The sequence below is a fragment of the Oryzias latipes genome, chromosome 1, assembly GCF_002234675.1.
Source record: "Oryzias latipes chromosome 1, ASM223467v1".
NCBI lineage: Eukaryota > Metazoa > Chordata > Actinopteri > Beloniformes > Adrianichthyidae > Oryzias > Oryzias latipes.
Window position 1 is genome coordinate 22,553,915 of NC_019859.2, and position 22,267 is coordinate 22,576,181.

At 38.6% G+C, this 22,267-nt stretch overlaps 1 protein-coding gene across 1 annotated transcript in view; it reads right to left on the minus strand.

Annotated features, from left to right (window-relative positions):
- The window catches only part of LOC101166606 (cdc42-interacting protein 4 homolog), a 25,989-nt gene extending 4,413 nt beyond the window's left edge, over nt 1–21,576 (minus strand). The window contains exons 1-10 of the mRNA XM_011477482.3: nt 21,305–21,576; nt 12,331–12,446; nt 12,167–12,220; nt 8,135–8,282; nt 7,966–8,028; nt 7,469–7,573; nt 7,136–7,264; nt 6,892–7,038; nt 4,982–5,143; nt 190–296 (exon numbers count right to left, since the gene is read on the minus strand). Coding sequence (XP_011475784.1) covers nt 190–296; nt 4,982–5,143; nt 6,892–7,038; nt 7,136–7,264; nt 7,469–7,573; nt 7,966–8,028; nt 8,135–8,282; nt 12,167–12,220; nt 12,331–12,446; nt 21,305–21,328 — 1,055 coding nt within the window. The 5' untranslated portion in view covers nt 21,329–21,576. The remainder of the gene's footprint in view (nt 1–189; nt 297–4,981; nt 5,144–6,891; nt 7,039–7,135; nt 7,265–7,468; nt 7,574–7,965; nt 8,029–8,134; nt 8,283–12,166; nt 12,221–12,330; nt 12,447–21,304) is intronic.
- Between the last annotated feature and the right edge of the window lie 691 nt (nt 21,577–22,267).

Below are 22,267 nucleotides of genomic sequence, written 5' to 3' on the forward strand. Positions count from 1 at the left end.
ATTTATAATATGTGCAAACATCTCAGGAACACTGTTTAATTCAAAAATGTAAAAATCAATTTTTGATAATTTTCTAAATAGGAGGAGAATCGTTTTGGAGTTGTATCAAGATAACCTCTGAACATTTCTGGAAGCTGCACATTTTTAGTATACATGCTGTACAACTAACTTCACAGTTGACCTCTTCACCTTTGGTCCTGAGTCTTCTGCAGATCTTTGCTGATTTCCTCAATCTTGGCTTGCAGCTTCTTCTTCCTCTGCTCTGGAGGAAGGTGAGAGAAGTCCTCTGATTGTGCCTACACACAAACACAGACACACAAGGCAATAACACACATAACACACCGTCAACAGGCTGATCTTCATAAACAGGAGTAGACACTCAATACCTTGTTGTCGCTGCTAAAGAGATGTGGACAAAAACAGACAGGTTAGTGCTGCAAATTCAGCTTCCAATCAATGAACACAGGAGAGACACAGAATTACTTTCTGTGAGACATGTTATGTTATTTGTAATGGATGACATTCATTTATGAAATCCCCTTTCAAATCTGTGCCTTTATAGCTCTCTTAAGGGGTTTTAGTTCACTCCTTCAGCAAAGAACCCACACTGAGGATTTGCTCAGGTTCTACAATACCATAAATTGATAAAGGTGATTAAACTTTTAGAATTCTGGCTTGCTTTGAGTCACAAACCGAACCTTCAGACCTGGGCTTGCATTCAAGTCAGTGGAAGGTTTCTCTTTGGTCAGTTATGGAATAAGGGAGCAAAGAAAAGTTGAAGATTTTTCCCCCCCATAATGTGATTTATTTGGCGTATGAGTCCATATGATGAATGTTGACAGAGGGATCAATTTAAAATAGAGGACCACGAATTAGCATGTGAAGAGTCTATTTTGGTTAATAAAACCACAAAGACCGAAAGAACAAATATAACTTTCATCTGTGATGCCATAAAAATTCAAATGTAAAAAAGGTTTTAAAAGAGTAAAGTGTCATGGTGCATTCAAGAATTGGCTGTTTGAGCAATTGATTTAACTGAATTCTAACTTATCTTAAATCAAAGTATTGATTTTTTGAAGGGCATATAACATGCTATTCTTAAACCTTTATTAGTAAACACGTATATAATAATATATTACCTCACGCACACAAAAGAACAAATTTTTGATTAAATATTAGTTATCTTCATTTCCAATCTGGAAGTAAGACGACTCGATCTCTGAGGCACCGCCTTTCTCTCCTTGTGGGTACCGCCCATTTCATGACGTCAGCCTAGACCTCACCAGCCTGACTGCGTTTCTCCCACAAAAACAGATAACATCAGAATTTTCCAAAGATGGATGTGCATAGGAAAGGAAAGCGTTTAGCCAATTGCCTTTAGCTCTGCAGAGAAAGTGTGTGTGTGTGTTAGTCTGGGAGCGGTGCTGGCAGTGCACTCTTCCTGAAAGGGGCGGTTCCTCACTGGTCTATGTCACAATGTGAGAACTGAGAGCAGGGTTTTAGATGAATACTCAGAAATACATGAAGTGATCAAAATACTGCGTTGGGGTTTCTTTTCATGAGGGATGAACATTACTTAAAAGCTAAAAATAATAGATTTTGCATTGTGTAGGCCCTTTAAACCCTAAATATATTTTATAGGTCATGTGTTGAATTTCTTCAGGCTAAAAAACGGTTAATTTGTTTTAGAAAAAAGAATTCCCATTTCATTTAAAAAAATAATTCAAATAGTGAAAGTATTTCCTGTAAAACTAGATTCAGTATTTTGTCTAGCCCTACTAACACTTTGATTGAAAGTCTTAAAAATACCTCAACAATGTTTGCAAATAATATTGAAGTATTTTTTCTACATGACATCTTATCTTTGTTACATTTTTTTAATATTGGTTTAAATCAAAACAATTTGTGTAGTCACTTTAAAAATATACTCAGTTTCTGATCTCATACAGAATAACTACATTCACAAAAAATGTGGATTACTTTTGTTGACTTAAGTAAGAGATTTTATTAGAATAAGATCTGTTGTTCAAACTGTGACAGTGAGATCAGTGCATGGCTGTGTTTGTTTCCTGTGAAAAAACCTAAAAGTAAAAGATTTTTACTTCTTGCTTCATTTGCTTCAAATGATCGACTATTTTAGAGGAACATATTTCCATGACAACTGCTCAAACTACTTTTCTGTTTTTTAAGTTTAGTTTTAAAGCTAATTTGGACACAATGTAATTTCCCCTTTGTGGGATCAAAAAAGTTTTTTAATCTATCTATGTTTCTTAAAATATTTTTTAAACACAAATATTAATATGTGCTTAAAGTCAACTAATTTTTTAAACTTTACAGTCATAAAAATAACAGATATTTCTGAAATGCTGTGTAGAACCTTACATCTGTGTCTGATTTGGTTATTAACATTAAACAAGTCATTTTGTTGTGACATCCCAGAGGAAAGCTTTGGATAATTTTCCATTAAAGTTCACATTTCACAGTTTTCAGTTTTCAAAAAAAGCAGCATCTTATACCAAAGATTTATACACTTTAGTAGATTTATTAAAGAGTAACTCCACTTTGTTGTGAACCCTTTCTGACTCATTCAGACCGTCAGCAGCGAAGCTAAGTTGCAGTCATTTGGAAATTAAAATAAATGTAAAACAATAACTTTGATAGATATGCTTACATCACTCATGTCGTGCTTTTTTATTGACTGAGTGTAAAATTTAGCCATTAGAGATTTAAAAGTGATCAAAACGGTTTGCATTCAAATGTAAACGAGAAAAACTTTGAAAGACTCTAACTCTAAATATTTTTTAAGATGAAAAATTCTGGCTAATGCAGTGGTCATGATTGCTTATATTAGCAATAAACACCAAAACAGTTGATGGAAAAAGCTTTAATTATTTTTGTTTTGGTAGCATCTGGGCGTACTAAAATGTCTGCAGAGAAACTACAACAAGCCTCTAGTGGCAAATTAGGGAACTGCAGATATTCGAACTCTTACTACTTTTTTTTGTGTGTTTTGAATGTGGACTGCATGCAGCTCTTTGAAAGATGCTTTTTACCCAGAAGTCCTTGCAGAACATCTAATATGGAGTTACTCTTTGAACTGTTTCAGAGTGACAGAGGTTTGACACCAGATCCCTTTATCCCTGCACACTTCCCATAGATCCTGTGTGCAACAAGAACATGTTTTACCGTATGCTTATTTCCATGTGACGTCTAGACAAAAAAATAAAATAAAAATAAGAATAACATTCAGTGAGACAGAGGTGCAAACACCCTTCAGCAGATACTAATGTGCCACTAGCATCAATGAGATATTTTACAAGCAAGAACACTCAGGACAGACCACAAGAAAAAAACAAAAATGTTACAACCTAAAGCCTCACTGGCTTTATTAAACTCCTTCAGACTGAGATAAAGAGGGGTGCACTGCTCCATCCAAATATGAGGATGAAGGAGAAAAGGTGTAAACTGAAGATGGGAGTGAAGGAAGGAAGGAAGAGGAGGGCAGATGCATCGATGTGAGGGGAAAAAAAGAGGAAACAGACAAAGAGCTGCAGAGATTTTGCAATAATGCAGATACAGAGTAACAGAGACTCCGAGCTGTTTTGGGGCATGTCTGTGCAGCTGCCTGGAATTAGAATCAGCCCCTGAGGGATACAGGTCACTGGATGAGATATGAAAGGAATGTCAGTTTAGAGTCATATGTATGTGTGTGTGTGTGTGAGAGAGATGACAGTTTTGCAATTTTAAAAAAGCCAGCGGGAAGGGGGGTTCTTGATTAAGCATTTAACTTGGAATTGTTCAGAAAAAAAAACAAAACCTTTAAGCATTATTTGAACTTTGTTTTTCCTTAATACTGTCTCCAATCAGAAACTCATGTTGTAGCACGCACAGCTTACATGAAAAATGTTCCTGACATGCATTTGATAATTAATTGTCTCTTAAATGTGTATTAATAGGAGCAAAACTAAGCCTTTAGGGAATAGGAAAATTCAGGGAGCTTTATTGAAACAAAAGGAATTGACAGTTTTTGACTCCTTTCACATGTTCAAAGATCCGATGAAAATTGTGTTTTGATGTTTTTAACATGTTCTTGTCAAATTTTTCTGGTGAAGTAGGACATATATTAAGATTAAAATTGCATTTCTGAGTATTTCTTTATTCAAAGGGTTAGGGTTAGGGTTGCTGTGAATCAGGAGCAGATGAAAAAATATTGTTTAAAAAAAAAAGTATTCATGATATAGAAATGACGCTGGGTGGGCCATAAGCTCCCTTCTCTGCTCTGCAAAAATGGAAATGGGGGGCGGGGTTGCTCCGGACCAACAGTTCTGCTCACAACTAAGAGGCAAATTTCGAATAAACTACCGCCGCTCTGCAGAAACTAAGTCCTAGAAAAAGACACAGATATTTTAATTTTTTACCAAAAAACAGCATAATCATAATTAAAAGCCCACTTTGGGGATTTTTTAAGAAAATATTAGGTCAGCATAGTTTTTACTTTCATTATGAACACTCAGATTATCTATTTAACCATTATGATGTGTTTTTTACTTTCTATTAACACGATACTAAAGGGGATTAAAACAAAATGCAGGTTTTAAAGTTGACTTTCCAAGTAGTTAAAAAAATAGAATGAAAACACTGAGCATCAATACAGGCAGTGAAGTTGTGCAGTGAGAGTTGTAACACACCATCCTGGCTGAAATCAATTTACTCCATTTACTTAACAAATCCATGGAAACTAAGTGATTGAGGGTTGAGGCATTGTTTTAATTGATTTATCTCATGCTGTTTTAGTACTCACTCATTTATGTGGCCATTTTACCTTTTGAGAAATGATTGATTTTTTTCCTGTAATTCAATCCCATTTAGTGGCTTTAATGTTTAGAATTTGCCGTTGCTTTGCGTTTTCCAAATTAAAAAGGTAGAAGCAAAGGTGGGTGAGGCTGTGTGAAGCATTAGTGTGCACATCGTGGAAGTTCACCTTGTGCTTCTTTCCGAACAGCCGAAGCTTGCCGCGCACTTTTGGTGGGTTGAGGCTGGATTCAGAAATAGCTTTTTTAACTCCCTGGGTGTAGTCTTCAAATTCCACATCCCCGGGTCGTTCAAACCCAGACTTATGTTGTTCTATCAAAAGTTTGGAGTCCTGCAGAGAGAAAAGACAAATGTACTTGGACACCACGCCTGCACAATATATTGCAAAGTTATCGTTATCGTAAGCTGTGCAATACGCATATCACAAAAGTTGGCAAAAATTGCCATAAATGGTCATCTTAAATGTGAAAAAACAATCCAATGGCAGCTTGAATTATTTAACACATCTAATAAATCCCTTTATGCATTTGACAAATTGGATGGAACCCTTTTATGTTAGATGTTCACCTCCTATGTGGACAAGGGTAATTTGGAGTGTAATTTAAGTTATGTTGACTCTAATTTTCTGTAAATAGCTTTTTAAATAGCTTTTTAAATTATACTACTACTTTGATGTTTGCATTTATGCTACATTTTCTTTGTTCTTGTTTTTTTTATTTCATTCTAAGTCTTTTTTTCCCTCTGCTGTCAGTTGCTATGGTGACAAACAAATTTCCCACGTGTGGGATCAATAAAGTATTTCTGATTCTGATTTAAATTACATTGTTGCAGTGAAATGGAAATTATGTATTTGGTTGTTTTGCTGTTTGGTCATGAATCGCAAGTTATTTCGTTATCGCGATATTGATCACTAATATCACAAATCGCAGGTTTTCCTCATATCGTGCGGCCGTGTTAGACACACAAAGATTTACAAATTAAATCAGTAAAGATACCAAGATAATCTGTCTGTGGTGATTCACATTTGTGCCAATAATGGAAAAAATTAATACATTAAAGGGAAATTGATCTACAGACAAACTGAATTGATCAAACTAATAGATTTTCTTTTAGTTTTAAAGCAAAAAGTTCAAATTGTTTCAGTTTAACCATACTAAACATATTTTGCAATAAGGAGTTATAAAAATTATTCCTCTGAGCTTTTTTTGTGTTTTGTTTTTTACAAACCGAACACCATAACTTCTGTACAAACTTCAAATTAGTAAATTTTCCAGCTTTCAACTGATTCTAAAACAGATTTCATAAAAACCTAGTGGGTAATAAAATAATGTTTACAATATTTTGTTGTTAGTCACTGTACAGAAGAATTCAAGAAAATAGATAATACAAATACATAATTAATAATTAATTAATTAGTAATTTTGTGGTGTTTCTTTTCCTTCTTTGAAATGTAAAACCAGTTCCAGCCCAGAAACAAATACCTTTACATTCCATCAAACTAAAACACAAGGAATCCTTTTCACATTCAGGTGAATTAAAGCCTTGCACAAAGTCTAACTGCAAAGCTCTGTTGGTTATTTGCATCATTGGACTATGTTTACTCATCCTAGAAAGTGAACTGCACGCATGCACTTTGCAAAAGCAATAAACACTCAAGAGGGTTGTAATCAGCTTTGCAGGGGCTGGAGCTCTAATCTATTGAAGCCTTGTCAAACTGGAATCTGCACCCTTTTTGGAATGTCACTGAACAAAAATGGCAACAGCTCAAAACAATTAGTTAATAATCAGTTGGGTGACTCCGTGAACTTTAACCTCCATCAAATATTAAAAATAAAAAGTATTTAAATTTTGTATTTTGTGATTTTCAACAAAAATCAAAAACATGTACATTTCCCCCAACAGTAAAAATAATTTTTTATCTACACAATATAAGACTGAAAGTGTGTTTCTGTCCAACTAGATTATTTGAAACAACAAGAAATCCCATCATTCCTCTGCAGTCTGCTGTCAGTCAGATCATCGACATCTCAAATGCAATATCAGACAGAAACGGCAGGAGAAACGTCGATACAAACGTACCTTTTTCTCATCAATTTGTTTTCCCGCTGCAGTAATTCCATCGAGACACTTTGTGATTATGGACAGAACGTTCTTTTCAATTTCTGAAAAGCGACAATATTTCTCCGCCAGGATCCTGATCCTCCGTTCATCCATGTCCTGCAGTTTCTGTTCAGGAGATATTCAGCATCTTTGTTTAGATACATCGTTGTTGACCACCTCACATGCTTGGTTAACCTATGAGTTTAGGGTCATTTAATCTCACATTAAGGATCTGTGGTATCTCAGAGTAATAGTGGGACTTCTGTTCCTTGTTGTATTTCTGCAGCTCTGCAGCATAGTCCGTCCTGCACTCGTCTGCTATGTGTGTCCGCACGTTTGCATGCTGTTTAGCCTTTAGAGAAAAAGATAAATGGATGTAATGAGGTGGAGAAAATTGTAGATGCCCCAAGCAGTGAAGAAAAACCAGGAAAGGATGCAGGAGACAGACGATTACAAGAAGGAAACAGAGACAGGCAATTACATTTTCAAAGAAGAAATTGAAGTATACGAAAAACGAAAACAATGTCATATCAAATCAGGTTTGATTTCTGTTTACTTTGTCGACATCCGGCTTGGTAGAGTTGGTATCACTTTCAATTTTCTCTGCTTGTAGTGTTGCTTTCTCAGCCTCTGCCCACTCCTTGGCAGAACGTTTTTTTATCTATCGAAATAAAAACACACAAACAAATGTAGTACAACTTAAGGAATAAAACCTTATAATACAACGGTGAGGACATTATGTATTTCTAAGTTATTGATCACTGATTCAAAAGGTTGTTGTCATAAGAACTCAACAGAGTCAGAAGTATTCTCATCTGCCTATGCGATAATAAATATTATTAACTGTTCATGACTTTCAATATTTAATTAGTTTCACAAAAATAACCACCTAATGAATCAGTTATAGAAAAGTACCTTGGATTTTCTACCAAAATGTATCCAATCATGTTAAATAAAGCATCGGCTAAATCCATCACAGGATAAAAGTATCTTTCATTCAACAATTAGATGATCTAAATTTCATCTGAGTAAAAACAAAATTGAGTGACTCACGGTTTCTAGGTGTTTAAAAGCAGTGTCTAAATTCTGCTGGGCCTTCTTGACATCTAACAGGTGCTGGGAAGAGAAGAGGTGTCATTAAATGAGTGGCAGGTTAAGATGGCACCAAAGCAATCCATCAAAGTTAATCAGCCCTCCTTCCTTTCTTTTTTTTCCCCCTCACATTTTTGCGCTCCACTTTAAGGTCCTGTAAATGCTTAATGAGTTCGGTACAAATGGTGGTGGTCATGCTTTCGGCAATGACCTCCCGTTGTCCCGCGTAGTCGTTCAGCTCTTTCAGGATTTCCTGGAACGCAGCATGATTGCTGTATCTGCAATAGAGAGACAGAGATTTCCATGCTAGTTAGATTGTCTCTTTCTAGTAAAGATTTTACATAGTTTTTACTTTTCCACATTTTTATTTCATTATATAAATCCTATTAACAATTAAATCAATTTATTTTGATTGTACTGGTGGGATGTGTATGTGTTAGGTTTTTTATGTTTGTTTTATTTTTAACTTTAATATTATTAGTTGTACGGTTTTTACTATGTTTACTATTTTAACTACTATTTTTATCTTACTAATATCTATTTTATTATAGGAAGCACTTTGAGATGCTCTGTAGCAGGATAAGTGCTATACAAATAAAGTTAAATCTAACTGAGTTGAGTTGATCTCTTCTTCAAAAAATACCCCCTGACAATCAGTGGCGGTTTTTGATATGGGCGATGTGGGCGGTCGCCCAGGGCGGCACTTCATAGGGGGCGCCATTTGCCGTGCCTGAGGCGTTACACCTAATGTGCTACATACTATATTCAAAGAGGAAGCTTGGAGCTTTTAATTTGAAATTGCTTTAGCAGCCGACACTTAATGCTTTTTGTTTGACACATCAGACTCTTAAGAATGTCTTCCTCCTATTTGCTCTTCACACTTATGGTGCAAAAAAAAAAAAAAAAAAAAAAAAAGAATACCTCAGAGTGAAACAACGTAAAACAGGCACATGAAAAGGAATTAGGCAGAACAAACACCCGTGCTCAACCCAATTTCGAAAAAAGCAGGCAATGGAGATTATTTCCCACAATTCTTTGCTCCGACACAGCAGACCCGATGCGCACGTGACCACCGCCCTCTGCTGCAAGACGCTTGCGGCCACACCTCTTTGCGGTAGTCTTTGGAACATAAGTCAAAAAACTCGAGAGGGGAGCGCAACTCGCCGGTGGCTGGCTGAATCACACTAACAGGTGATTGGGAGTCTTTTTCTATCTGACAACCAACTCTGGGCCGCAGCTGCGCCTCCCGTCATAGAGACGGAGCCGCGTGTGTCAGAGGGAAGGGGAGGGGGAGGGGGAGGGGGGATGAGATCAGACCATTTTTTTAGGATTGAGTTTTTTGGAGGATTTCTGCTGTTGGTGTTGCACAAATTTAGGGAAATGCCAAATATTTTTGGAGTAATCCCACTGATGAGTTCTAAGATTTAGTCTTTAATGTTTTATAAGACCTAAACATATTAATCACAATAAGTTTTATTTTTTAGATCTAATCCCTCTGATATGTTTCACAAAGACACACGCAGGACGTCACACATTAAGAAATTATTGCTAAAAATGAAGCAGGAGTCCAGCTCTAAAAAAAAATTCTCTAAAAAATGATGAAAGAGCAAAAAAAATGGAATTATTTGATATAATTTCTTATTAATATTTCCAGGCTTTCTTTGCTTTTTGTCCTGCAGCAAGTTCATATTTGTATAATTTTGACAGAATATATTTATATGGAGAACAAAATATTACAACTTCTTTAAGGTTTAACTTGTGTTCCTGTTTTTATTCATATTTATGTTCAAAAAGTTCAGTTTAAAAGGTTTAAAAGTTTAGGTTTAGTGTGTTCAGTAAACATTTATCTTCTTCGGCCCAAAACCTTAAGCGTGTTTTTAACTTAGGCCCCTGTGTGACTGAGTTTGACCCCCCTGTAATACGAGTCTAGAAAATTCATGCATTTTTTGTGTAAAATGGCTAAATAGAAGATAGGGAACACAACAGGATGTTGTCAAATTTTGTATGTGTGTGTGTGTGTGGGGGGGGGGGGGGGGGGCGCTGGTGGGGTTACTCGCCCAGGGAGTAAGTTAGTGTAGAACCGCCACTGCTGACAATTGTTAATGCGTTAGTCTCAACTGCACTTACAGGTAGATGAGGGAAAAAATTAGAAAAACCTGTAGGTGGTCCACACAAAAGGTTAAGATCGTCGAGCAAACATTTTTTATACAATGATGCTGCCGGGGACAGGTTGTAGGAACTACTTAACCCTTGTGCTATCTTAGATGACCCCACCCTTGCATTGATGTGTTCTCCCTACCATGGCAAAGGTGGATAAAGGTGGAAAGATTTCATGTAATCCATGGACACCAGTGAAGATCACAAATCATTGAAGAAAAAAGGTTCAGTGCACTGTCTAGTGGGTCTAGATGACCCAACTCCCAATGTTAAAGTGCCTAGGATAGCACAAAAGTTACGTCTTGTGCGTCTTGTGTAGGATTACACAAGACGTAAGGGGACGTAAAGGTGGAGAGACGGAGGTGTTATATAAAATTTGTCATTTTTTCAACTTCTCTTTTTTAATGCTTAAAGGCTTTTTTTGCCGAACAATTAGTGGTGTTCAAGTGATATGTGCCCGCTCCTTGAGCACCTGTTGTGTGTTCTTTGCGTGCACCCTGGCTGATAGAAATGAGAAAATTAGACAGTCAGAGTGTAGTTTATGTGACGTCCTACAGGTTTAAGGGTGCAGGACAACAGCACTACCCATATGCTGTGAGTGGACGGCAATTGTAATATTAACGTATGCATGAGCCTTAAGGGAACTGCAAGACAACTCCTCCCCTTAAAAAGCCGCCGCTCCTTTCTGCGACCCTCTACGGGCCCAGAAAACCCAAAAGCCCACAGGACCTGTACGGGGGTTAACCCCCTGTGAGGTTATATGTGTATGTTTGTATGCTGTTCTTGTCATTTTGCTGACTGTTAAAGTCCCACTCCAATCATCTTTTGTTTATGGTAAAAGCATCTTTGTAAAAGCTTAATTTTCCTAATATATGTCTTCCATCATGAGAAAAATGCTCGAAGAATATTTTAAAAACACCAAAAACCTGTTTTTCACCAGAGTGGGTCTTTAAGGCTTTCCTTTTTCTGTGACAAATGAGAGGCACTATCATGTGGATCGTCATTTCAGCAGCACAAAGCTAAGTTCTCACACAAGCTAGCTTCATGGCACATTTAAAATGAAAGAAAGAGAACAGCAAAGGCTGCAGGCGTGGACTCACAACAGCCTTTCAAGTTTTAAAAGTCACACAGTAGCATCAAGCTAACCAGCTTGTCTAACTAGTTTAGCCACCCAGTAGACTTGAGCCTTGATTTACTCTGATCTCTTGAAAAATATGAGCAAACACAAATGGATTGCAGTTTCTTGACTGCTGGGTGACTAATTGAGAATAACTGGTGAAAATAGTGATATTTGAATATAATATTAAGGTGTTAGTGAAAAAAGCAAAAAAAAGTAAAAGGAATATTATTCCATTCTGTATTTGTCAAATGCCCTACATGGAAGGCGTCTATTATTTGATCACAATTCCTGGTGCGTTGGTAAATCAAATGTAAGGGGCTTTAGTGGGTGCCATTACTTTATGTTTGCAAATGCTTACACCCACAAACTCTGAGTAGGCCGGGCCTTGGTGTTCTAATCCAGGCCATGAGCCCACTGAGCTGATTTCTGTCAAAAAACTACTGTTAAACACATTTAGTGTGGCACAACCAGCATCAAGTGAAACAGCTTCAAAGTTGGTGAGAAACATGTTTGAGTTTGCTGATGCTCCTCTATTACGGTATATCATCATGTTTTGCTGAAGCAGTTTCCCCTCACTGCAGGATCTTTACCAGAATTAGCTGCTTACCAGTTTAAAAAGAAAATTTACACATCCAGATTTAGCAATGAATATGTATTTTTGATACCTTATAATAGGTGACTAAAAATAAATATCTTACATTTTTGGAATAATTTAGTGGTTTCTCTACAAAGAAAGAGGTTCATTAAAAAAAAACATGGGGGAAAAAAGCAAGAAACTATGATGCTCTTAGTATTTTTTTTGGCTTTCTTAAAATAACAGTTAGCAAAATGACATGTACTTTCATGGCACATTTCCTTCTTAAGCGCTCATAACCGGTTTCTTACTTGCAGTCCTGGTCATCTTTATTTCCTCTTTTGTTGTACTTCTTTGTCAGATTCCTGTTACCGAGTAAAAAACCAAAGTACTTAAGTCAGTGTTGACAAAAAAATAGTTGCACAATTCAGGTGCAGGTTACTGTAAATGTCTATAGATGCCCGTGTAGAAGCACCTGAGCTGCTTGGCGTAGTTTTGCTCAATGTCTGTGCGCTCCTTCACAAACTTGATGTAACGGTCCATCAGGTCCAGGCCAGACTGAGTGTGCTTGTCGATGACATCATACTGGTCCTGTGAGAGCAGCAGCACAGAGACACATGTTTACACAGATATGGTGAGAAACAGCTGGGCCTGACTGATGTGAAACAAGGTGAAGGCCTTCCAAACAAAACAGACGATGCATTTGACTTTCCGCAAAAAAAAAGACTTCATTCCAGCTAAATCTTTTAGTACAACTTTATTCTGATCCATTTAAACTGTGATCCTTAAACTTGATGTGTTCACAGTATGTAAAAAGTATGTTTATGTTAAGTGTTCTGTTATCCAAAAAAGGGCATGAGAACACCAAGAGATTCTCAAACTGGCCAGACACTTGAAATTCTTTGTCGTGCCAGCTCCCTAAAGTTTCTGACAATCTCTGACTGAGGCAGTGTGTGCAATGATAAGAGAGCCTGCAGACTGATAACAGCAGCAGCTTCATACTCCAACTCTGCTTTCTGTCTTTTCTTGCATGAAATGTTCCCTTTATACACGGATATTTAGTTTACGCAGATCAATCCACGTGAAGTGTGTGGTAGTCTGAAACAGACTCTATTATGTTAATCAGTGTGAGCTGCTTCTGCTTTTTTTTTGTGAATGGTCAAATAATTCACACAAGGACTTTGACACCAACCGTTCTTCTTAGGGAAACATTGGATTGTGGTCATACTGGGATTTTAACCTGTCCAGGATATGACTATGTTTTTAACTGTCTGAACACTACTGTACTTTCTTAGGTCTTTGGATCTAGTGCTCATGGAAATGGACATGTTTCTACTTGTGGGCAGGGCTCGACATAGCCATTTGTCCGCTGGCCCGGTCCTGTTTTTCGAGCAGTGCGGACCACAAGACTTTACTTTTCACTTGTCCGCTCGGGCCACTAAAATATCTAACGGTTTATATATTCTTCACCTTTTTCAATAAAGTAAATTTTGCGAAAACGTGTAGATTTACCTCGTCTTCATAATTTAGTTTTTCTGCTAGTCCTGTGTTCAGACTTCAAGGGTTTCTATGGGAAACCTTTGATCACTTCTCCTTCTCTCCCGCCTGCTCTCGCGCGGCTTTCACTGCCGAGCACCACGCGGCACGCGCTCACTACTTTTTTTTTTTCAAACTTTATTGAATGTAACAATTCAATACAAAACAATGTTAAACAGCAACAACGAAGGCACAAGCCAGTGGGTTATTATTACATTTGATTATAAATCCGACACCGTCACTGAAGAGAGACTGAAGCATGTCAGAGATGTGGAAGACATGGCAGGAATAGATAGGAATATGTTGGATGGAGTAGTGGGTATAATTAGTAGTATGGACAGCAAGATATTTAATGAATGCATTGAAGATGAAACTGTATGCACTAAGCTTTAAGCTGAATGTCAAAGAATCAAAGGCAACTCCAAATACCTGAATCTCAGACTCAAATGCAGTAGAATGTTAAACTACTTAATTTTGTTTTTCTTTACAACACTGTAAGCAGTAAGTATTTCTAGTTAGCTGAATGATCTCAGTTAGACCTGCACAATATGAGGAAAACTCGCGATATGCGATATCAGAGATTAAAATTGAGATAACGATATAATTTGCGGTATATAAACAAACAGCAAAATAACCAAATAACCATTCCCAGTTTAAAAATTATACTCCAAATGACCCACGTTGACATAGGTTACAAACATCTAACATAATAGGGCTCCATCTGATTGGTCAACAATGTGAAGGCGTCCATCCGATTGGTCAAATGCATTAAGGGATTTATTTGATTCGTTAAATGGTTCAAGCTGCCATTAGATTGTTTTAACACATTTAAGGTTTATGATTTATTGCGATATTTGCCGTTAGAAGCAGCATGAAAACTTCTTAACTAGTGTTTCCTACTTCACTGCAGCGCTCTCTTCAAAACATCTGAAACAGACTAGAGCAGATTTAAGTTTGATATGGTCTATTTTCAGTCATTGAAAAGTGTAGAAATAAGTGATGTCACCAGAATGCACCAAATTGCACCATATTAAAAGTTTCCGGGGGGGCAGGCCCCCGGACCCCCCTAAAGTTGCCAGCACCTGCGGAGCGGCGGGTCCCGCTACTTGCGGTGTCGGGCCAGTAACTTTCAGGCAGGGCCAGTAAGTTTCAAAAACTACTGGCCCTGTGGGCCAGTGCAAATTTCTGGGCTATGTCAACCCCTGGTGGGGGTCACTAAAACCTTAACAAATAATGAGACCTCTCGGGCTGTTATGTATTTATTTATTTTTAACTCCCAAAGGTCCATAAACCAACACTTGTCAGCCTTGGGACTAAATTTGACCTGGGTAAAAAAAAGACAAAAAAACTTTCCTGAGACCAAAAAAATAGTAAATGGTGTATACTTATATAGCACTTTCTACCCTCTTTCAAAGGCCCAAAGTGCTTTACAGTCACAGACCCATTCAGCCATGCACACACACATTCACACACTGATGGTGGCTCCGCTGCCGAACACTGGCACCAACGTCCCACCACAGGCAAGGTGGGGTTCAGTGTCTTGCCCAAGGACACTTCAACAGATGGGCATGCAAGGCGGGAATCGAACCTGCAATCTTACAATCACAAAGACCCATTCTGTTTATCTTGTGATTTATTGTAAAAGTGTTCCAAGTGGACACTTTTCATTAGGATTTTGACATTTTTTGTCAAAATCAAAAAACCTGTCTTGTTTCTAGGATATAGTCTCTGCAGAGCGAAAGTAGTTCATGAGAAATTCGCCTGTGAGTTGTGGGCAGAACTGTTGGCATAGAGTAACCCCCCCCCCACCCCCACCCACCCACACACACACACACACATACACCCCTTAATTAATGGGAGATCTCTGTTTACACTCTGGCCAGTGTGCTCACAGCCCATCACCCCCCCCCCCCCCCCAGCCTAACATTACCACTGCAATAAAGATGACGAGCAATATTGGAGCTATCCAGCCGTATCCAGCTCAGATGAGGAAAACGAAGATGTTCAAGGATTTATTTGTCTACAAGTGGATGCATCAGAATGGAGGGAAGCAGGGAGCCTGTGGCCCGTCCAGTGTATTTTCTACGTCACAAAGAGGTTTATTTTCCAACAGCATTTTTTTGTTTGCTCCTGATTTACAACAATTTGAATAAAGAAACAGTCAGAATTGCTATATTAATCCTAGTTTTCTTTATATATGTCCTCCATCATGACAAAAATACCACAAGAACATGTTAGAATTACCAAAAACACGATTTTCATCTGAGTGGGTCTGTAAACCCCATCAATATTCCAAAACACATTTGCATTTCACAGGCAAAAGGATGATCTACACTTGCTACAAGACTACAAGAAACTGCATACATAAGACATTAAAGCTGTGTTTTCTCACTAATATCCATTTGTAGTCAAGCTGCCAGTTGGCTGGGGCTTGTAGATAGCTTACCTGCTTATGTACACAGTTACACACCCAAGTACAAAGGTATAGTAACGCGACAAAGGAAACACCTGCTTCCATCCATAGCCCTGACCTTTACAACCATTCTGCATTTGTTCTGCTAACATGAGTTATCGTGCTTGTAAGACATGTTGCTGTAGACAAATATCACTTTATGGGGACTGTAATTATCCACCATATGTGGAACATCAAATAATAGAGGAATACACATACATTTTCACTATGTTTAAATGAAGGCATTAGTATCTAGAAAAAGGCCAACAAATCCCTGGTTTGTGGTCTACAAACTGACAAATACTGTAACTGCCACCGCATTCGGTTTTTGGAGGTGAAAGTAACAGGTCTATCTCAAGAATTTGGACAAGACTTTTAAGACTAACTCAGAGGAAGACTTGTTTTTGTTTTTTAACATGGCTTTTTTTCTCATGATGGAGGACATGTATAAAGAAAATTAAGCTAAAAATAGCATTTCTGACAAAAAAAAATACTGTTGAAAAAAGCTTGTAGTTGTGATGTAGAATCTGCAATCAGCAGGCAACAGTCTCCCTGCTCCACTTCTTTCTGATGCATTCACTTGTGGACAAATAGACCCATCTATGTCTTCGTTTTACCCGTCCAAGCTGGCATCTGGGTCCAAACTGTACAGCTGGATAGCTCCAATATTGCTCGCCAATTCTGTTGTACCTGTAATTTCAAGGTTTTTAAGGGGCTGTAAGCTGGCAGGAGAGAGTGGAAATAGATGGATAACAGGACATGGGGGTGGGCTTACTCCACCACAACAACAGTTCTGCCCGCAGCTCGGACATGAATTTCTACCGAACTACTGCCACTCTGCAAGAAGTATTTCCAAAACAACAACATAATTTTCAAAATTTTGGATAAAAAGATGATCAGACTAGGACTTTTTAGTAAAAAAAGAGATCAAACAGAAGTGACCTCTGCCTCTGCTGCAAAATCAAAACCGAACAGCAAAATAACCATTGTAAACTCACTTGTCACTTCTCATGTTGCAATTTGCCTTGTCTAAAAGATGTATTACTCATTATTTAACACACCTTTGAGCGGCTGTGTGTAGGACCAGTGCACGGGAAATTAGGATTTGCTCACAGGGCACGATGAGCTTCATCCCCAAGTCTGGGTCTCCCTTGTGCCGGTCCCCAGTCCCAATAAAACACGACCTTGTGTCAAGTTGTGTAAAACACTCTGCCAAACAACCAAAGTGAATAAGTGAGAGCTGATACACCGTGGCGACTCCATGAACGCCTGTGCCGAAAGGTGAACAAAATTTAGCACACTTTTGGAAATTATTAAAGTATTCTAAAATGGCACGTCTGTGTGACTAAATGAAACTAAAACTACAACTTGTTGACCAAACAATACAAACTTCTAATTAATTTATTACAGAAAAACATTTTAAAACTTGCTGCTACATTTAAACTACCTGATAATAATTATAAAAACCATTTTTTTGCAGCTTTGTTGTTGCCCCTTTAACGTGATTAACTTATACTTTCACTTTTTCTCAAAAAGGAAGTGCAAGTTTTGCCCCTTAGATGGCCATCAAAAACATTTATTAAACTTTACTATAACCTTCAGAAAATCTGAGGCCCATTTGAACACCCTACCAAACGGAGTTGCACGTTTCCAAGGAAACAAGATGCAACTCTAGTTTTAATGGATAAATGGAGGGATGGAAAGATTCAATGCTTCAGTGCACAAACACACACCCTCATACAAAGGTGTATTAGGAGTAGGGGAACAACACTTTCAATAGTATTCTTCCAGAATTTCTTTGTCTCTTAACACATGTCCAAGTATTTGAAACTCACACACCCACGGACAGACACACACACACAGAAGCCTTTTGGACAGGTAACAGTTGTGCTCAGTCTTGGACTTTTGTCTACAAAACATGACGTACAGTACAAGAGTCTCCGGGGACAATGAATCTGAACAGTCTGCATCTGGAGTGTCTGCATCTGGACACACTCTGCCTCGGGGTGTTCTTGTTTATTCTTTTGCGCAACTCTAATAAAGGGCGCACATTTGATGTGTTTTATGGCTAAAAGCTTTAGTGGTAGAAGAAACACATACTTAGTCCACCAAAGACAGAGAAGCTAAAATTGAGATCATACAGTAATAGTTCTTGACGTCTGGGCTGGGAGGAGGCAGCAGAAGGGGACAATGGGGCGACAAAGATTGTACCAGGAAAGAGCACTACAGGGAGGTGACGGGCGGTGTCAAGAGGAGATTCAGTAAAACATGTTTTCAGATACATTCTTGAGCGGCTCACTTTTGCCGCTACGCCCAATTACTTTGGTGAATTCCATCTGCATGTATGTCTGACAGCAGGAAATACAGACAGTGAGACAGAAAGAGTTGTGGAATGAGATTATCATTCTTAGCTCAGTGTACCTCCGCCCTGTGGCTAACTCCCAGAGGCCCGAAACCAGCTGAACAAGTCTGTACTCGCTCTAGTATAAAGAAAAAAAACTGGCAGCCACCTTGGTGTTTTCTGATCCAAGATGACCTCAGGTTAAATTCTTACTCATCTCCATCACAAAGTAAAACTGCCAAGCAAAAGCCCTGACTGCATTAAGTGGTTGTTTGTCAGGTTTGGCATAATAGTCCGCTTGGGTTGAAAGAGTATTAACTAAAGTAAGTGTAACCAAAAAAACTTATAAAAGACATGGAAATAATTTTTGTTGACACTTGGCATCTGGTCTTTCCAAAAAAAAAAAAAAGGCAAACTGAAAATCCAACTGAGTTCAACTGAATGAGGAACTGTATGTATATTGAAAATAAAATAATGAGTCAAATAAAAGAGCAGACTCCTCATCCTTGTAAATACTATTCTGTGAGGAAGTGTGCCGAAAGTTTCCAGTTTCTATTTAATGCAGCGCGGCCTCTGAAGCAGGCCTTGGCTTGGTTGCCGGTGGTGAGACTTGTAAGTATGTGAGCTTTATGAGAGGTCCCCACCTCCACAGCCACTTCAACCAAAACCACCACCCCCCATGGAGAAGGAATGCAGCTGTAGCTGCGAGAAAGAGGAAGTTCCTGATAAAATGTCAGTCTTGATGTTCAATTATTGGGTTTAAAGAGGCTGAGGTTTCATTTTCATAGCTACTTTTATAAGCTCTGACTTTTGCTGGTCCAAAAAAACGTACGTCATGGATTGGTCAGACGCTTTTCAGTCCTCTGTTGGCGGCTTTCATGTCTGCATGACTCTTGTATGGCTTTCGTGTAACACGCCTGACCTCAGGCAGACACAACTGTGCACCTTATGATGCAAGTTTTACACTGCTACAGTCACGCTGAGGATTTTTATCAGGATTCTGATCAATCCAACAGATCTAAGCCACACTCGCAAAACATCGGATTACTCACAAAACAAAAGCGGTTTGTTAAATCTGTGGGATTATCTGGAACTGAATCTGAGACTGGCATCTCACCCAGAAATCAGGAAACCGTTTGCTGTTTAAACCAGACACATTCTTTAGACAGGGGTCCAATAAAATGTGCTATAGTTTCCCTAAAATGACCACTTTGACTATCATCTTTTCATCAAAACTATTGTTTTAATTATATTTAAAAAACTGAAAAATGATTAGTTAACTTCCGTTTAAAAACTGACGGCTGGAATAATTGAAAGCCTCAATAAAAGGAGCTCCATTTCAAATATGATTCTGTTAACAGTATAATGATTTGGTGAAACATGATCTTTGTTTTTTTTTCCAAGTCTTACTATTGACTGTAAATGAAAAATCAATACAAAATAGTTTATTTTCAGCTCCAACGAAATTACGTTAATTCAGTAGCCAATTTTCTTGGTGATATGGATGTCGCCATGTTGGAACCAGAGATCGTCAGTAACCAGTGATTGGCCCTGGGTCGGTCTGAATCTTTGTTTCTATGGTAACCGTTTTCGCCAATCGGGAGTAAGCCTGTTGGAACATCCCTACCACTTGAAAGTAGGCTACAAGTTTGGAACGTTTAACCGAGGGGTGCCCAAATTCAGTCCTTGAGGGCCTCCTGCTAGTTTTCCAGAATCCCTGCCTTGTCTGCTGTTGATTACCTTGATCAAGTGTGTTTAGCCAACAGGAACTTCAATGGCAGGATGGTTGGAAAACATGTAGGACAACAGCCCTTGAGGCCTGGATTTGGGCACCCCTGGTTTAACACATTGGCGTGATGTCACCCATAGAAAATGGTTTACTTTTGGCTCCAACGAAACGAAGTCAATTCAGTCACCATTTTTTTCACAATGCTACCATATTGGAGCCAGATGACATACGGTAAGTAAGCAGTGATTGGTCCAAGTCATTGTTTCTTGGCAACCACTCTTGCCGTCATGTGAGGCTTATTGAAAGTCCTCACCCCTACCACTTGAAAACGGGTTTGGGATAAGCTGTCAATCAAATATTTCAAATGTTTGACGTGAGACCGCATTCTTTCACTCAGGCATCTAGTTTGCCAGCTTATAACTTAAATAACTTGCACTTCCGCAAAAATGTCATGAAAAAAATAGGATTAGCAAGAACATAGTAAATAAAAAAAAGGTAGCAGAGCGAGAATGGTTGTTCTGACATAACTGAGTAATAGCTGTTTATTTTCTAATAGAACTATATGGGATTTTTGCCTTTTTGGGACCAGAGGGTCCAAAAAATGCCAGGGGGGAGTGGTCACTCAGTTCAGTTCTTATAAACAGGGAATGGGTCTTATGCAGAAATTCACAAGAGTAACGAAACAAAAGTTTATCAACTCTGAAGTGTCCTATGGAAACAGTCCAGGGTGTTGATGAACCCACTGGACAGAGGACAACAGATCAAAGGTCCAACTATCAAAGCTGAATTCAAAGCTGAAATCATCAGCAAAGCTGAAATCATCAGCAAACCATAAGGTACCACATGGGTTCTGGATGAGCTGACTCTCACCACCCCTGTGAGTTCTGCCCTGAAATAAGTTCTTGGTGGGTTGACTGAGCCAGGAAGAGGAGAAGCCATGAGCATTTATCTGGCTGCAGCTTCTGTAAAGGAAGGATTTCCTGACTTTCTGTGTGTGGCATGCTGTGTTTGACATCGGGACCAGCAGGTCATGCAAAACAAGCAAAGTGATGACAGCATTTTCAGACCTTTCTTTTCTTCCTTCCTAGCAGAGCCATGTGTCAGACCAGATCAGATCCTGATGTCCTGCAGGACATGCATTCTTATGCAAATCTTTTTTAAAGCACAGCCTTGAAATAATTGACTTTTTATGTTTTGTATTTTTTTTTTTTTACAGTCAGTACAGAGCTGAGTGAGTCAGTGCAGAGCCTCCAAACCAGACAAACTTGTTTACAGCCTCCTTGGTTGAGGTTTGCGGCAGCAGCTTTAAACTCCTCCGCTGCGGGCTGTCCACTGTTGGTTTTCTTCATTTTGTTTTTTAAAGATCTCCCTCCCGTTTATTGTCAGCTTACCCAAAGGTCCGTTCCCCAGTCCATGTCAGCTGGAGGAGAGCTGTGCCGCTAAGAGGAGAAAGACGGAGCTTCGGTCGGGTCGAGAAGGTCCTCCTCGCTCCCTCAGTGCTGGAGACTAAAGCGGAGATGGCGGAGGAAATGTTACGAGGAAGTCTACGCCTTCTCCTTGGCACGGACTCGCCCGTCCTGTTTCTTACAGCCAGCTACAGAAAGAAGGGGGGGAAACCCGCCCAGCAGGCGCTTTTTTTTCCCTTCCTGAAGCAAGTTCAGGTCCTGTGGGGAAGGAGGGTGTTTGTTATCCGCGTCCCTCTGCACCTCAGAGGGCACTTTAAACTCCATAATGTGCATGAAAAGACAGCCCTGGGATTGGAACTTCTCAGAAAACTACACTATCCCCCAGTCAAACAGAAAACCCTTAGTGAAAACAGTACACTAAAAGTTTATGTCATTAAGTATGCTTAAGTATAAATATAGCAAGAGCAGAGGTCTGCAACCTTTTACACCGAAAGAGACCATTTCTTCCTGACAGCAATTCAGCGGAGCCATTGAGTCTTATCCTCACCCTTTTGAAAATCAAGACTTGTATTTATGTGGTTGTTACTATTATGATGAATATATATTTGGTTTTTGGGGTATAAATAAAGCAGACATTTTTTTCTAAATATGAAATAGTTTATAATTGACAGTGGCTCACATGACTCTTTCAAAATAAAAGACACTCTCTGCCAATCTCAATGTATTGGTGGTATAGGTGTCATGAATCATTGTAACAACGATTTGATTCATTTCACAATGTGCGTTTACCGATTCTATCATTTTAAACTATCTGATTTGATCTGATTCACAGACCTAATGGATCCAGGATATCTTTAGTGAAAAAAAATCAATCAGTGTGACTCAGAGATAAATACCTGGGTACTGAACAGTGCAGGTGATGTTTTCCAGATTCCTTGAACTTCTTGC